General features: G+C 34.9%; 1 protein-coding gene across 2 annotated transcripts; it reads right to left on the bottom strand.

The window, feature by feature from the left end:
- Positions 1 to 1,146: 1,146 nt before the first annotated feature.
- Positions 1,147 to 17,306, bottom strand: LOC145252483 (thioredoxin domain-containing protein 9-like). 2 transcript variants are annotated; one of them, XM_080111914.1, is made up of 3 exons: positions 17,200 to 17,306; positions 7,077 to 7,131; positions 1,147 to 2,784 (listed from the first exon to the last, which is right to left on the bottom strand). In XM_080111914.1, exons 2-3 carry the CDS (start codon positions 7,092 to 7,094, stop codon positions 2,146 to 2,148), a joined length of 657 nt encoding a protein of 218 aa, XP_079968040.1. In that variant the 5' UTR covers positions 7,095 to 7,131; positions 17,200 to 17,306; the 3' UTR covers positions 1,147 to 2,145. The 2 variants fall into 2 exon arrangements, with proteins under 2 accessions (XP_079968040.1, XP_079968041.1); XM_080111915.1 differs by lacking the exon at positions 17,200 to 17,306 and adding an exon at positions 13,028 to 13,077.
- Between the last annotated feature and the right edge of the window lie 410 nt (positions 17,307 to 17,716).

The raw sequence follows: 17,716 nt of genomic DNA, 5'->3' as shown, positions 1-17,716 counted from the left end.
TAGTAAATAATTAAAAGTAGGTACAACATATAAGGCTCTCCTATTTAGCTTTATAATTTTAAATGGCATATATATATATATATATATATATATATATATATATATATATTGTTTACTTGTTTTAAGAACAAATGACTTTCTCCTAAAATTTTAAATAGTGGCTAGGATTTAAATGTAAAATCTTTCAATAAAATTTTTGAACGATTTGGGAAAGTAGGACGGCATCTGAAGTAAATGTGGTATTATGGTGATTGATGATTCTAGTTAATAAAATAAATATTTTAAAGCGTAGTATCTGTTCTAATACTCTATTCTATCCTTTGTCAGTGAAGGACAAATTTCTCAAGATTAAGGCAATATTTATTTTTGTCTAGATCCAGTGTGTGCATTTTTTGGGGGGAGATAGATTTTCTCCACAATAAAAACCTGACCTGTGTCTAACTGTCCCCATGGGGAAGGGGGGCAAGTAAATCGGAACAGACTTGCATGACATAGAATTGTAATTAAAATATCTTTGTAATAACTAGACAAGATGTTCCTGAAATTTTAGGATGAGAATTGATTATTTGCATTATTCAGAATACTGCTCTTATCTTGCATACTATTGAGATACGCCTGAAGAAGGTCGGAGGTCATATCGACCAAAACATTGTGAAAGCAACACTCATGATGGGAAGAGTAGTTTGAAGAATCCAAATCACATTTTTTCTTCTACAAACGACATAAAATGCAAAACAATTGTGCATCACACGGATATTCTTAAGATGCATTTGCTCTTCTTTGTTGTACAGAAAGTACTGACCTTTCTTATACAACTAGCAGGACTACTCTGCATTACTCAGGGAAAAAATTCGTTACCCCCCCCCCACATACACACTTTCTTTTACGACAGTCCATTTCTCTCTCTGAACCTACACAACTTCAGTTGGAAGTAATTTTGTGAAAAAAACAAAACAGTTACTTCCCTTTAATTAGTGGCTAGGAAACAGACTATGATAACATTAAAAGATGTGTGCATGGCTTGATAATTTTAAATGACATAAATCGCCATTTGACTCCCGAGTAATGAATACCCCCCCCCTTAGATATTATACATCGGAGGTTACACTAATTAAAAAAATACCAACTTTGTGGGCGTTTGTTGTATTTTTATTTTTTTTTCAAATTTAAGCCAGACATACAGACAGACACTTGCTATTGAGATACACCTGAAGAAGGTTGGAGATTACATCGACCGAAACATTGTGAACAACGACACTCAAGATGAGAACAGCAGCCCAGAGCATCTGAATAATACTATGAAATTGATACTCAGATTGATAATTCGTATTATTTTGATTCTTCGGACTACTGTTCTCATTTTGAATGTCATTTTCACAACGTTTCAGCCGATGTAACCGCCGATCTTCTTCAGGTGTATCTTGTCCAACTCTGAATCTTTCTGTCGAACTTGTGAATTCGCACAGAATTTTGAATGGAACCTTTTATGAGGGTAGCATGCTCTTGTTCCATCAGTCATGACTGGATAGAAGTCCTAAGTAATTTGCAATTATGTTTTTTTTTTCTCTACTCTGTGAATTAAATAGAGGATTCCATTCATAATTCCGTTTACATTCCCAAGTTTGACAGAAAGGTTTCCCCGAGATGGACAAGATACACCTGAAGAAGGTTGGAATCTTAACTCATTCATCTAAGGGAAGTAACTCTATTTTACTAGGAATTGTTAGAATAAATAATTTTTTCCACTAATTTAGAAATGTAACAAAATTTTATAGCATTAATAAAAAAAAAACAAAAAAACAAACACGTAAAAATGCTACGATATTGTAATTTTTCATAAACAAATTTAAACTGAATTTCGACAAAGATTTCTGACTTTGACAAGATACACCTGATGAAGGTCAGAGGTTACATCAACCATAACATTGTGAAAATAACACTTAAGAGAATATTAGTCCGATGAATCTAAATAATACGAAGTAAACAAGATCTAAAAAATATTTTTTCTTTTTTTTACAAGTACTTCTGACTGATGAGCCGAGATTGCCTGCAAAGAATCAGCAGCAATCATTCCTGGTTGCGATGGTGGATATAAACAGTAAAACATAACCCCCCCCCAATAGAAACTTCTGTCGTCTCCTTTTTTCACCAGTCATCTTCTTCGTCGCTTTCCTCATCGCTGTTTTGTCGGATCGTCTTTGTAGACTTAATAACATTGATTTTATTCCTGCTTGGCCCGCCCGGACCAGCAATCGGCATCTCCCCATCGTAATTAATAACTTTGGTCTGTCCCAAGCGCCATTCTAACATTTCCGTACTGAATTCGTCTGTATTCCCCAACTCGGTGAATCCGCGAATGTGACAGACGCTCTTGTTATTCACCGCGACATAGATGGTCGGCAAGATCCGAATGTTGAGGCGCTCAACAAGAAACGGACATTTCTCAACGTTGAGCTTTATGAATTTTGCCTCCAAATGTTTGGGGGCAAGAATCTGAAAGTGCTTATCAACAATCTTGCAACGGAATGTCGACTCACGATAGAAATGGCACACGACATTTTTGCTTTTTTTGCATTCATCAAAGAACTCGCGCTCGTTTGCCACCTCGCTGTATTCCCCATGACCGAGCTCCATCCACTCCTTGCGTAGTTTGTGGCCCTTCTTCAGGTCTTCCAGTCTCTTCTTCTGAATCGCATGAAAATCATCTTCATCCATGTTTTCAAATTTTTTCAGCTGAGCATCAACCTGCTCTTCAAGGATCCCAACTGCCCTCAAGATATGTTCCTGTTTTGAAAGAAAAAAAAAAGAAAAAGAGATAAATAAATAAAAAGAAAGTTCTTTTTTACATTGGTGTTCTTTTAGACCAACACATTTCAGGTGAAAACATTATTACATACTTATATACTGTCATCTTGGAATTGGTATAAATTCCAAAAATGATTAAAAATGAACCAGTAGAAAATGTGCTTGATGTGTTAAAAAAAAATCATTCATAATTACATTCTGATATGCCTTGGATTAAAAATGGTGGACCCTTAATTTAAGTGAAGGGTTGTCTCCCTTGTTTGTCATACCAAATTGGTTGCACAACTTTTCCACATTAAAACATACACTAAAACTCGATAAATCTATTTTTACTATAAATTATTTTCCTACTGGATCAATTTTCATAAGTTTTGGAATTCATACTAATTTCGACATGACACGTAAGTATGCGATAATATTTTCACCTGAAATGTGTTGGTTTAAACAAAAAGAAAAAGATATTAGCAATGCTAATATTTATTACAAACCAATCTTTATTACAATATTTATTACAAACCAATTTTTATCAAGAATATTGTTTTTATATAAATTGTTTCAAAACCTAGTGGTTTTGAAACAATTAATTTATATAAGAACAATAATTAAAAAAATAATGTTATGTTCAAGTGGTTTTGAAACAATTTATATAAGAACAATAATTAAAAAAATAATTTTGTTGTGTTCAAGTGGTTTTGAAACAATTTATATAAAAACAATAATTAAAAAAATAATTTTGTTGTGTTCAAGTGGTTTTGATTGATTGATTGATTGATTGGTTTTACGGCATATCAACCTATGTGGTCATTTAATGCCGGAGTCCTTTTTTTTTTTTTAAACTATTTTTTTATTGGGGGGGGGGGGGACTTTTTCAGCCTTTCCTCCCTTTTTTTATAAAATTGAACTAAGAAATTAAATGTTGTATTTATACATGGATGTGTATATTTGGGTGACTTTAAGTTTCCTTAAATTTTCTTATATAAATTTACTTTCCTTAGGTATGCTAGAATATTTGTTGAGTTGAACTTTTCAAAAAGGTCCTCCATATTGCTTTCTGTATAATATAATTTTCTAGTTGGGGCGAGGTCATCACACCCAACTAGGATATGTTTTACTGTGAGTGTCTCCTGGCATGGGATGCACTCTGGCGCCGATTCTCCATTTAGTATATAAGAATGAGTAAAGTTGGTGTGTCCTATGGGCAGCCGAGTCAGTATCACATCTTCTCGGCGTGATCTCTTGATGTCCGGACATCGTTTCTTAAGTTCAGGTTTGATTGAGTATAATTTGCTGCCCTCTTGCTGACTCCACCGCAGTTGCCATTTTCCCTGTATGTATGCTTTTATCTGGGGTCTAAGATCAGTATGTGGAATCTTAAAATTATCAGTTGGAAGGTGAGAAGATCTTTTTGCAGCTGTATCTGCCCTGTCATTGCCTTTGATCCCCACATGGCTGGGGATCCAGACAAGAATAATGTTTTTAGTAGTTGAAAGGATATTGATTTTTTCTATTAATTTTGTTGTTAGTGGATTTTCTTGTTTTTGATTTTGTATAGATAATAGGACTGATAGAGAATCTGTGAGAATGATGAAGTTTTTGGTGGTTTCCTCTGAAATTATGTTGAGTGCTAGATCGATAGCTATAGTCTCTGCAGTGAATATAGATGCTTCATTTTGAAGATTTCTCTTCATTGTGGTTTTATGGTACGTTGCTGCACATCTAGTGTGATTGTTGCTTTTAGACCCGTCTGTGTAGATAAAGGTGTAGTCTGAATATCGTAATTTTAAATGTTGAAGTTCGTCGTGGTATTCAATAGGGTTTGTGGTAGATTTGGACTTTTTGTTTAGGTTCAGTTTTATTTCAACTTGTTTCATGGTCCATGGGGGTGTTTTAGGCAGTATGAAGTTGTGAATGCTGGAGATTGGAATTTTCGATTCTTCAATGCTTTCCTTCATTCGGAGCCCGAAAGTTTTGATAGTTTTTCCTCTCATGTTGAAGAGTTCTTCATATTTAGGATAGAAGGTACATTGGTATGCAGGGTTGTTTGGGCAAGACTTCAGTTTGAGTAAATATTGAAGGTTCATGTGCTTCCGTGTATAGACTGTTCACGGGGGAGGTTCTGTATGCTCCTAGGGCCAATCTTAGGCCAGTATGGTGAATAGGGTCTAGGCTTTTTATATATGATGTTCGGGTTGATCCATATATGAAACAACCGTAGTCTAGCTTTGAGCGGACTAGTGCTCTGTAAAGTTTAAGGAGTGTTTCCCTGTCTGCACCCCAATCGGTATGTGCTACCACTCTCAAAAGATTTACAGCTTTGTTACATTTTTTTTTCAGATAGTTTATATGTGGGATGAATGTTAACTTTTTGTCAAATAAAATCCCTAAGAATTTGTACTGGTCAGTAACGGGTATGGGCGTTCCTTCCATGGTTAGGACAGGATCATTATGCATGTTCTTTAGTTTGCAGAAATGCATGCATTTCGTTTTTCTTTTGGAGAATCTAAATCCATTCTCTTCCGTCCATCTCATTACTTTGTTTAAGCACAATTGAAGCTTCTACTTCACTTATATTTTTTTTAATTATATCCTCACTTATATATTTTTTTTAATTTATATCTTCACTTATATATTTTTTTAATTCATATCTTCACTTATATATTTTTTTTTAATTTATATCTTCACTTATATATTTTTTTAATTTATATCTTCACTTATATATTTTTTTTAATTTATATCTTCACTTATATATTTTTTTTTAATTTATATCTTCACTTATATATTTTTTTTTAATTCATATCTTCACTTATATATTTTTTTTTAATTCATATCTTCACTTATATATTTTTTTTTAATTTATATCTTCACTTATATATTTTTTTAATTATATCCTCACTTATATATTTTTTTTAATTTATATCTTCACTTATATATTTTTTTAATTCATATCTTCACTTATATATTTTTTTTTAATTTATATCTTCACTTATATATTTTTTTAATTTATATCTTCACTTATATATTTTTTTTAATTTATATCTTCACTTATATATTTTTTTAATTCATATCTTCACTTATATATTTTTTTAATTTATATCTTCACTTATATATATATTTTTAAATTTCTATTTTCACTTATATATTTTTTTTAATTTATATTTTCACTTATATATATTTTTTTTAATTTATATTTTCACTTTTATATTTTTTATATAAATTAAAAAAAAATATATAAGTGAGGATATAATTAAAAAAAAATATATAAGTGAAGATATAAATTAAAAAAAATATATAAGTGAAAATATAAATTAAAAAAAAATATATAAGTGAAGATATAAATTAAAAAAAAAAATTCTCTTATTTTACTCTAGCTGGGGATGGGGCATCTTTTTGGATAGCAAACATTCACCCGCTATCTATTACATTCCTACCGAGAGACCTTTCCAAGATTCTAACCATTCCCTTAAGTGCAATTGTTTGAATCTCTCTTGCACTTGGTTCACTAAGTATATATATGCCAGCTTTTGAAATTCTTTTTCGTGAGTCCCATTGCTTCTATAATTACTGGAATGATGAAGATCTTCCTAAGATTCCAATTTCTTTTCATGTTGTACACAAAACCTTGGTATTTCATTATCTTTTCTTTCTCAGCTTGGTTTAACCCAGCATCTTTAGGGGACACTAATTTCTACGTAAAGAACCACATGATCGATTAGCATACTGAGAATGGTCTCTACAAAACTGCTAGTTTTTGGTGTACTGACTTGAAACTTCATATATAGAGGATTCAGACACGGAGAACAAATTAAAGCCAGGAAAAAAAAAAAAAAAAAAAAGCCGCTAAGGGTCAAAATTGAAAACTTGGAACTTGGCAGGTGTAAATTGACTTAATATGCATGCTCTACGCATACGCAAATATACATTTATACATTAAACTGTATTAATTTGTAAAGTTTTGATATACAGGTTTTATTAGCTCAGATGGTAATGAATATCACTATAGAGCTAAATGTTTTGGTTTCAATTCTAGCTGATGGCACCCAAGTCATATATTTTTAAAATTTTAAAATCACTATTACATATATATATATATATAATATATATACACACACAAACATATTGGGTACAGTATCAATAGAGAATCGGCTCTATAATAATAAATGCAAAATCTACACAAATTAAAATATCATATTTAAGCTTATTTTATGATTGGCAACACCAAACAGGCTGCTAGTAAAAATAGAAAAAGAAAGACAATCCGTTTCATAACTTACCTCTGCATTCTGTGCCATGATGAAAACTTTCTGATGATTTATTTTTATAATAAATCTGAAAAGTAAATAAAAACGTATTGTAAAAAAAAACAAAAACAAGGGAGACAACTTATGACAAAGAAATTTAATGTTGAAACAATAACAAACACAAACATAAAATAGTTTTTTTTAGAATATGAAGAGAATATGATCACAAAGATTTGGACAATTACATTTATAACCAGAGGTAATAAGAATGAACCAATACAATGTCAGAATTGCTTTATCTTATTTCTTCTCCTTCTATTATATTAAGGGCAAACGTCTGTCTGTATGTATTCAATTGTCTTCTAAAAACTTTTGTCATCCACATCATACAGGCGTGTGCTCAGTATTGTTAGAAAGAGTGATCCCTCGGACAAAAACTATTGAAAAATTGGAAAAAAATTGTCATTTATTTTGTGTAGAAATGTTGTTTTGTTTGAAGGGGGGGGGGTGTAAAAAAAAAACCTTGCTTTTGATGCGGTTTGCAAACCATGCATGCATGAATCATCGTTATGTTCTTTAATTTTAAAAAGCTAAATTTGCGACGTTATAACATCTGTGTCCTTGTGGGCCTATTGAAAAAAGCGTTTGCTTACAAATTTAAGCTATGCGAATTCGCACCTCATTTTTTAAAAAAAGTTTTGCTTTCGGTTTCATTTCTGGCTGATGACACCCAAGTCCCTTTTTGTTTTTTTTACGACTGGACAATGCTGGGCGCTTCCCAGTAGTATATTATAAAATAGACTGAATTTGATTGAATTTTTCAGTGATAGCTTTCTGTCTTGGCACGAGAAAAACACATTTTTGCTGATCCTGACTGGATTCATTTTTTTACCTGGAAAATTTATGTCATTTTTTTTTTTTTTGCTCGCTTTTTTTACTACATTTTTCTATTTCAAGAATGGCTCCATTTATACATCCATTGTATACAATCAGATGAATACACAATATGCTCTATCTAGCCTGGATAGAGTTCAAAACTGGTTTCGAAACCTAATAGGCGATGCCCTTTTCTCCTCTCTGCAACCTCTTTCCCACAGAAGAAATGTTGTGAGTCTGTCTAAGCTCCGATCTATGGTTACCCCCTTGCCAAACTTTCACAATAAACACTCGATTAGATACAACCACTATCAACAATTTTCCCTACTATGCCTAAATCGAAAACATAAATTCCACGAACACAGCTTCTTTCATAGAACTGCCAACCTGTGGAACATTGTTCCACTGACCTGCTTCCCGGCTGACTACAATATGGTAGCCTTCAAGTCTAATGCAAACAAGTTCTTGTTGAGCCATCCACTTAAATAATCAAAATTCTACCCAACCTACATCATCAGTGTTAAAAAATGAATCCAGTCAGGATCAGCAAAAACGTGTTTTTCTCGTGCCAAGACAGAAAGCTATCACTGAAAAATTCAATCAATTCATTAACCCTTATCCTCGAGTGACCTTAATGCCTTAATAAGTGGTGACTCCCTTGTAAAAAAAACAGTTGCTATTATACCAGAGTTTAAAGTTGTTTGTTTATAACTGTTCCAAAGTCATTAGAAAAAGTGTAGACAATGATGACCTATATTTTAAAGAATCATCCAAGATATGGCAAATGCACCACCGAGAATTTGATTTGTTCACTTGAAAAAAAAAAAGGTTCTATAGATACCAGGATCACCGCTGTGGATAATGGCCGGCTAGATTCTCCAGACAGTAATGTTGGTGCTCATTTTCTTCTAAACAATAGAGCTGCAAATGAGAATTCTTAGCCGACCAAATTAAAACACAGGTTCATGCGAAGCTGGAAGTTGCGAACTCATTGTGTTATCCCGGTGATATTATCATTGCCAATGGAGGAGATCTGAAAAAAGTTTGATCCCGTACGTATGAACTGCATAAAGTTTGATCCCGTACGTATGAACTGCATTAAGTTTGATCCCGTACGTATGAACTGCATTAAGTTTGATCCCGTACGTATGAACTGCATTAAGTTTGATCCCGTACGTATGAACTGCATTAAGTTTGATCCCGTACGTATGAACTGCATTAAGTTTGATCCCGTACGTATGAACTGCATTAAGTTTGATCCCGTACGTATGAACTGCATTAAGTTTGATCCCGTACGTATGAACTGCATTAAGTTTGATCCCGTACGTATGAACTGCATTAAGTTTGATCCCGTACGTATGAACTGCATTAAGTTTGATCCCGTACGTATGAACTGCATTAAGTTTGATCCCGTACGTATGAACTGCATTAAGTTTGATCCCGTACGTATGAACTGCATTAAGTTTGATCCCGTACGTATGAACTGCATTAAGTTTGATCCCGTACGTATGAACTGCATTAAGTTTGATCCCGTACGTATGAACTGCATTAAGTTTGATCCCGTACGTATGAACTGCATTAAGTTTGATCCCGTACGTATGAACTGCATTAAGTTTGATCCCGTACGTATGAACTGCATTAAGTTTGATCCCGTACGTATGAACTGCATTAAGTTTGATCCCGTACGTATGAACTGCATTAAGTTTGATCCCGTACGTATGAACTGCATTAAGTTTGATCCCGTACGTATGAACTGCATTAAGTTTGATCCCGTACGTATGAACTGCATTAAGTTTGATCCCGTACGTATGAACTGCATTAAGTTTGATCCCGTACGTATGAACTGCATTAAGTTTGATCCCGTACGTATGAACTGCATTAAGTTTGATCCCGTACGTATGAACTGCATTAAGTTTGATCCCGTACGTATGAACTGCATTAAGTTTGATCCCGTACGTATGAACTGCATTAAGTTTGATCCCGTACGTATGAACTGCATTAAGTTTGATCCCGTACGTATGAACTGCATTAAGTTTGATCCCGTACGTATGAACTGCATTAAGTTTGATCCCGTACGTATGAACTGCATTAAGTTTGATCCCGTACGTATGAACTGCATTAAGTTTGATCCCGTACGTATGAACTGCATTAAGTTTGATCCCGTACGTATGAACTGCATTAAGTTTGATCTCGTAGGTATGAACTGCATTAAGTTTGATCCCGTACGTATGAACTGCATTAAGTTTGATCTCGTACGTATGAACTGCATTAAGTTTGATCTCGTACGTATGTACGGAAATAAGTTTGATCCCGTACGTATGAACGGAAATAAGTTTGATCCCGTACGTATGACCGGAAATAAGTTTGATCCCGTACGTATGAACGGAAATAAGTTTGATCCCGTACGTATGAACGGAAATAAGTTTGATCCCGTACGTATGAACGGATATAAGTTTGATCCCGTACGTATGAACGGAAATAAGTCTGATCCCGTACGTATGAACGGAAATAAGTCTGATCCCGTACGTATGAACGGAAATAAGTCTGATCCCGTACGTATGAACGGAAATAAGTTTGATCCCGTACGTATGAACGGAAATAAGTTTGATCCCGTACGTATGAACGGAAATAAGTTTGATCCCGTACGTATGAACGGAAATAAGTTTGATCCCGTACGTATGAACGGAAATAAGTTTGATCCCGTACGTATGAATGGAAATAAGTTTGATCCCGTACGTATGAACTGCATTAAGTTGGATCCCGTACATATGAACGGATATAAGTTTGATCCCGTACGTATGAACGGAAATAAGTTTGATCCCGTACGTATGAACGGAAATAAGTTTGATCCCGTACGTATGAACGGAAATAAGTTTGATCCCGTACGTATGAACGGAAATAAGTCTGATCCTGTACGTATGAACGGAAATAAGTTTGATCCCGTACGTATGAACGGAAATAAGTTTGATCCCGTACGTATGAACTGCATTAAGTTGGATCCCGTACGTATGAACTGCATTAAGTTTGATCCCGTACGTATGAACTGCATTAAGTTTGATCCCGTACGTATGAACGGAAATAAGTTTGATCCTGTACGTACAGACGGAAATAACTTTGATCCCGTACATACAGACGGAAATAAGTTTGATCCCGTACGTATGAACTGAAATAAGTTTGATCCCGTACGTATGAACTGAAATAAGTTTGATCCCGTACGTATGAACGGAAATAAGTTTGATCTCATATGTATGAACTGCATTAAGTTTGATCTCATATGTATGAACTGCATTAAGTTTGATCTCATATGTATGAACTGTATTAAGTTTGATCTCATATGTATTCACTGTATTAAGTTTGATCTCATATGTATTCACTGTATTAAGTTTGATCTCATATGTATTCACTGTATTAAGTTTGATCTCATATGTATTCACTGTATTAAGTTTGATCTCATATGTATTAACTGTATTAAGTTTGATCTCATATGTATGAACTGCATTAAGTTTGATCTCATATGTATGAACTGTATTAAGTTTGATCTCATATGTATGAACTGCATTAAGTTTGATCTCGTATGTATGAACTGCATTAAGTTTGATCTCGTATGTATGAACTGCATTAAGTTTGATCTCATATGTATGAACTGCATTAAGTTTGATCTCATATGTATGAACTGCATTAAGTTTGATCTCGTATGTTTTAACTGCATTAAGTTTGATCTCGTATGTATGAACTGTATTAAGTAGTGCAACGTTACATGCAAGTGAATATTGCTGGGCTTCCATTGATCCTGAACCCACAAACTACTTTCCACCATTTTACAGCTTCTGTTTACGCTACGCGCGGCAGCACAAACGCCGGCTTGCTTCACCTAGCAAACTGCCTTCTCACATGGCGTTCCAATCTTCAAAATTTAAAAAAATACATTACAGCACTTTTTGAGTGGAAAAAATTATGGACTGATATTTTTTAATGACTTACAATTAAAGAAAAGTACAAATGTCGGGGCCTTTTTTTTTTTTGTTTCACAGTTTTTAATGCGGTTTACAAAAACATAAGCACAAAACATTTTTATGTTTTTCATTCTTTTTTTTTGCGGGAGGGAGTTCAATTATAGAACTTATGTGGCTTAATAGGTGTTTCTGCAGTTTAGTTAACCGTTTTTCTGTAAGTAACGCACCAACATTTACCGATTAGAACATCATTTAACGCTTTTCGAAGATTTTACTGTTTACACTGGGGGCGCGAGTAAATTTTTGAAAAATGTTAAATGGTGTTCTAATCGTTAAATGTCGGTGTGTTACTTTTCGAAAATGTGAAAATTCTATGTTCCAGGAAAAAAAAAAAAAAATTAAATTACCCCCACCCCCCCTCACTCACCAACTTGGAGTGCTTTCCTTTTCTTGTTTTATTTCTTTTTCAGCTAATTTTAAATTTTCCACCCAAAAAGTGCTATAATGTATTTTTGAAAATTAGAAAATTTTATGTTTTGGAAAAAGAAAAAAAAAAAAATTAAATCCCCCACCCCACAACTTGGTGTGCTTTTCTTTTCTTGCTTTGTTTCTTTTTCATCTAATTTTAAATTTTTTTGCGGAAGATTAGTATGCCATGTGAGAAGGCAGTTTGCTAAGTGAAGCAAGCCGTCGTTTATGCTGCTGCGCGCGCATAGCGTAAACGGAAGCTGTAAAATGGCAGAAAGTAGTTCGTGGGTTCAGGGGTTAATACCATGCAAACGGTAAATTTGCCCCCGGTTTGAGTATCAGATTCGTTGTCAGCGACCTCGATTACCCCTAAAAAAACAAATTAGAGTGGTCGGTGTTCTGTTGTAACGTATCTGGATATTTACCAAAGATTGTCCGTTTCGATATCGGGAAGCAGAAAAATATCCGGAAGGGTGTGTATGGGGGAGAGGGGACCATTTCGGCATTGAAGCCGAAAAATGTGGGGGGGAGGGGCATGTTTTTGCTCTTTTTGGCATTTTTCTTAAATTAGAAACAAGATGGCCGCCAGCAAAAACAATAGTGATTACGTTGGATACTGAATGTCTTGAAATATGGATACCTGCGTGTTTGCGCAATAAATAAATGCGATATTCGTTCTCAACTTACCCGAAAACTTTAAAAGTCGACAAATTAAAGGTGAATGCCGAGGGGTCGATAAACTAAAAAAATACAAAAAACACTGATGTAGTGTTAACGAAGGCGGTGAAATGGTGCAAAATGGTCCAGGGGTTCATACCATGCAAACGGTAAATTTGCCATGGGTTTGATTATCAGATTCGTTGTCAGCGACTTCAGCGACCTCAAAATACCTCTTTAAAATTAAATTAGAGTGGTCGGTGTTCTGTTGTAACATACGATAACATTTACAAAAAAAAAAAAGGAACTTGTACAGTTTAGTCAAGACATTAAAAAATGAAAATTTCGAAAAAATGTTTGTATTACTGTACACACAGATTCAGAAAAGTTGTCAAAAAACAAATATATAACAAATAAATGTTATCAAAGGCAAGATAAGTTATTTTTCTACCTAACTGGATATATTTTTCGTGTTTTTATTAAATGTAACATGTTTATTCAGCTCAAAAAGCATACAGTTTTTACCGATGTATTGAAAAATTCAAGATGGCGTCTGACTCCCTCTTTAACACGGTAAGTTTGGGAAAAGATGTTATAAAAAGCACAACTCATAGCTTCATTATATCTCACTCCCTATCACAAATTGTTACGTTTCCCTGACCAGGAAGAACAACACGCATCACTTCTAGATCTGTTTTTGACCACAGTTCCCGATGACTGCATAACGAAGGCTCACAGCCCACTCGGGAACGCTGATCATGCAGTGATAATGATTGAAATCGCCCTAAACTCTAGAGCCAAAACTGAAGAGCCAGTGCTCAAAACAACGAGATATTATAAAAAGGCTGACTGGGAAGCAAGCCATCAGGGAACTAATTAGAGATGCCCCATGGAGAAATATTTTCTCTCTCCCTGCTGAACAATGTGCAAACGAGACCACTGACTGGTTCAAAACTGCAATCGAAGCGCATGTTCCCATGCGGAAATTTTATAGTAAGCCCCACTCTCCCCAATGGTTTACGTCGACTTGCGCAACTGCCATTGCTCAAAAGCAGCATGCATACCGTAGGTTTAACCGACATAAGTCCAGTTCAAACAGACTGAAGTATATAGAAGCTAGAAATAACGTTAAGAAAGAAATAGTGACAGCTAAGAGAGAATTTATGGAAACCACTAAAAAGCGCATCGAAGCACAAAAACTAGGAACTCAAGACTTCTGGAAAATCTACAACAGTGTAGTAAATAATGGGCAATCAACAATTCCCCCACTAACCAACAATCTCGAGGTTGTCTCCTCAGCAACCGACAAGGCTAACATGCTTGTCAGTCGGTTTGCCTCAAACTCCACATTGGACCCTTCCAACCACCCCATACCTGACTTTCCTATGCGGACAGACGCCACGCTAGACGATCTGAAAACCACCCCTGCTCATGTACATGCTATCATAAAAAACCTTGACACTTCAAAAGCATGTGGACCCGATCTTATCCCAGCTGTGCTATTAAAAAAGTGCTCAGCCGAAGTAGCTCCAGTTCTCTCCAAACTCTACAATAAATGCCTTAATGAAGCTTGCTTTCCGGGCTGTTGGAAAACTGCTTCTGTTGTACCAGTATTCAAGAATTTTGGCGAAAGGACAGACCCATCAAATTATCGCCCTATTAGCCTCCTCCCACTTTTTGCCAAAATATTTGAGACCATAATTAACCATGCTCTAGTCCATCATCTTACAGATGCTAAACTACTGACTGACAAACAATATAGATTTAGACAAGCCCGTTCCACAGCAGACATCCTGTGATCTCTGAACGTATATACCATTCACTGGACAAAGCGGGGGAGGGCAGAGCGGTAGCTCTAGATATATCTAAGGCTTTTGACAGAGTATGGCATGAGGGTCTCCTCAGGAAAATCAGATCATATGGTATCACTGGTAGAATACTTAACATAATTAAATCCTTCTTATATAAGAGAAAAATCCAGGTTGTCCTCGGTGGTCGTACATCTAAACAATATGATATAAATGCGGGAGTGCCCCAGGGTTCTATCCTTGGACCTCTATTGTTCCTGATATTCATAAATGACCTCCCCGAAAAAATTGCCTCTGAGATGGGTATATATGCTGATGACACTACACTCTATGGCAGGCACGACAGGAAGACGAATGAACACATTTCTAAAGAAATGGCAGAAACACTAGAGGAAGACCTCCAATCTGTGGTGGAATGGGGACAAAAGTGGTTGGTCGCGTTCAATGCTGCCAAGACTAAACTAGTTTCATTCAATAATTACAAGAAACCCTCTCTACCACCCATAGCAATGGCCAACGACTCTTTATCTGAGAGTCCATCTTTCAAACCCCTTGGCCTAACGTTCACAGGAAACATGAGTTGGAACAATTACATTGAAGGCATTGCCAGGGCCGCTGCAAGAAAGGTGGGCTCTCTCTACCGTGCTAGAAAACTACTAACACCCGAAAGTATCCTGTACCTCTATAAGGCCACCATTCGCCCATGTATGGAGTATTGCTGCCACATCTGGGCTGGTGCATCTGCTACTAGTCTCTCGCTCCTTGACAAGGTTCAAAAGAGAGTCGCAAACCTGATAGGCCCTGAACTGGCATCTGTCCCATCAACGAAATGTTGCATCCCTCTGCCTTTTCTACAAGTATTTTAGTGGTGAATGCTCTGACGAACTGCAATCACTTGTGCCCCCACGACGTGAGCACCCTCGACAAACCAGACAGGCTGCTAAATCCCACCCCCACACTGTAGAGATCCCTAGATGTAAAAGATCTTTTTACTCCAATAGTTTCTTCCCCAGAACCGCTAGACTCTGGAATTCTATTCCAGGTCCCTGCTTCCCCAACAGTACTGACGTGCAGAAGTTCAAGTGTAACGTGAACCGACATCTTGCTGCCCAAATCCCTACATAGTACCCCAGTAGTTGTTTCCCCTGATAGTAGCCCCCTACACCAAAGTGGCAATGTGCCTTGTTTGGGGTGAAAATGTAATTAAAAAAAAAAAAAACATTGCTCAATATATGTTACCGTGACATAGGTTGACATATATTCGGCGGGATTTTAATAGTATTTTGTCTATTTTATTTATAACACCTTTTCCCAAACTTACCGTGTTAAAGATAGAGTGAGGCAGAGGCACCATTTTGAATTTTCCAATACATCGGTAAACACTATTTTTTTCGAGCTGAATAAACATGTTACATTGAATAAAAACACGAAAAATATATCCAGTTAGGTAGAAAAGTAACTTATCTTGCCTTTGATAACATTTATTTGTTATATATTTGTTTTTTGACAACTTTTTCGAATCTATGTGTACAGTAATTCAAACCGAAATGTTTAAATTGTATGTATTGTATCAGTTACAGAGCGAAATTCTCCGAAAAAAATTTCACTTAATTTTATTAAGTAGTCTTTTTTTTTTTTTTTTTTTTTTTTACAGCGTAAAAATATGTTTTTATGAGAGCGCATTGAATGCAGCCATCTTGGATTAAAAAAAAAATGTTGTTTGAATTTTAGAAATGCCAAAGGGAGATAACTCCAGTTAAAGCGCTGACACCCCTTTCCATCTTTAATACTAGCTTTTCTTCATAAAAATCGAACATTTTGCTCGGTATCATAACAAATTGCTTTTTTGCTGTAATAAAAAAAATAAAAAATAAAAAAAATACTCGATCAATTTCCATGATTTTTGAAATATGACATCTTCGTTTCGTGACAAGTAGGTAGACCACAAAGATTTTCTGTATTATTTTAAAAAGTGTAATTCTAAATAAGCACCACGCAAACATTATATCGGCAATGAATATAAATAATACAAAATTGATTATTTATCAAACAAGTCAAACTGTAGACGACAGTAGTTTCCCGCTTATTATTAAGTTTTCAATCAAACAATATATATAGATAGAATTCAGAAAAAGTAAAAAAATGTTAATTTAATTAAACGATTTCGATTTTGTTTAAAGAATTTGTCCCCAAAATAAGAAAATTTTTGTTTTTTATAAATATGACTCATAAGCTGTTTTCAAAATTAGGCACATGGAGTCTTATTTTAAATGAGTTTTTGTTAAAATATAAGAAACAAATAAATAAAAAGGAATCATTTAAATATATTGTTTCAGGTATAGGTAAATTTAAAAACAAAATAGAAGTAATAAAAAGACGGCGAATAATACTAACATGACAAAAAGATTCTTCTGGACGTCGTTGGATAAAAAATGCGGATTTGAACTAAATTAAAAATTATACCGGAAGTTTGATTTTGACTTTTTATGATTTTTACTTTTGGAGAGCTCCACTATTCGGCTGTCATGGCAACATGATACAAAATTCGGACATTTTCTCATAAAACGATTTTTTATTTTTTTTTTTTATATATATAAAAATTCTGATTTTTACTCGCGCGTGTGCGCGCGCGCACACACACACGCACGTTCACTTTTATAGATAGATAGATAGATAAATAGATAGTGTGTGTGTGTCTGTCTGTGTGTGTGTGCACATTTCCCTACGCAATAACTTTGTCAATTTTAAGTCTACAGACTCGAAATTTGATATACAGGGTACGGAGATTTGGAAAAATATCTGTAATCCGTTTTCGGCCACAAATTTGGCTGTTAAGGGGTTAAAGTTCAACGATTTGACCTTTGAGAACTCTACCAAACTCCTCCGACAATTTTGGATCTAAACACTTGAA

The sequence above is a fragment of the Euprymna scolopes genome, chromosome 29 (genome assembly GCF_053919585.1).
Source record: "Euprymna scolopes isolate OS-2025 chromosome 29, ASM5391958v1, whole genome shotgun sequence".
NCBI lineage: Eukaryota > Metazoa > Mollusca > Cephalopoda > Sepiida > Sepiolidae > Euprymna > Euprymna scolopes.
The sequence above is the reverse complement of the archived record's forward strand: the minus strand, read 5'-3'. Positions and strand labels throughout refer to the sequence as shown.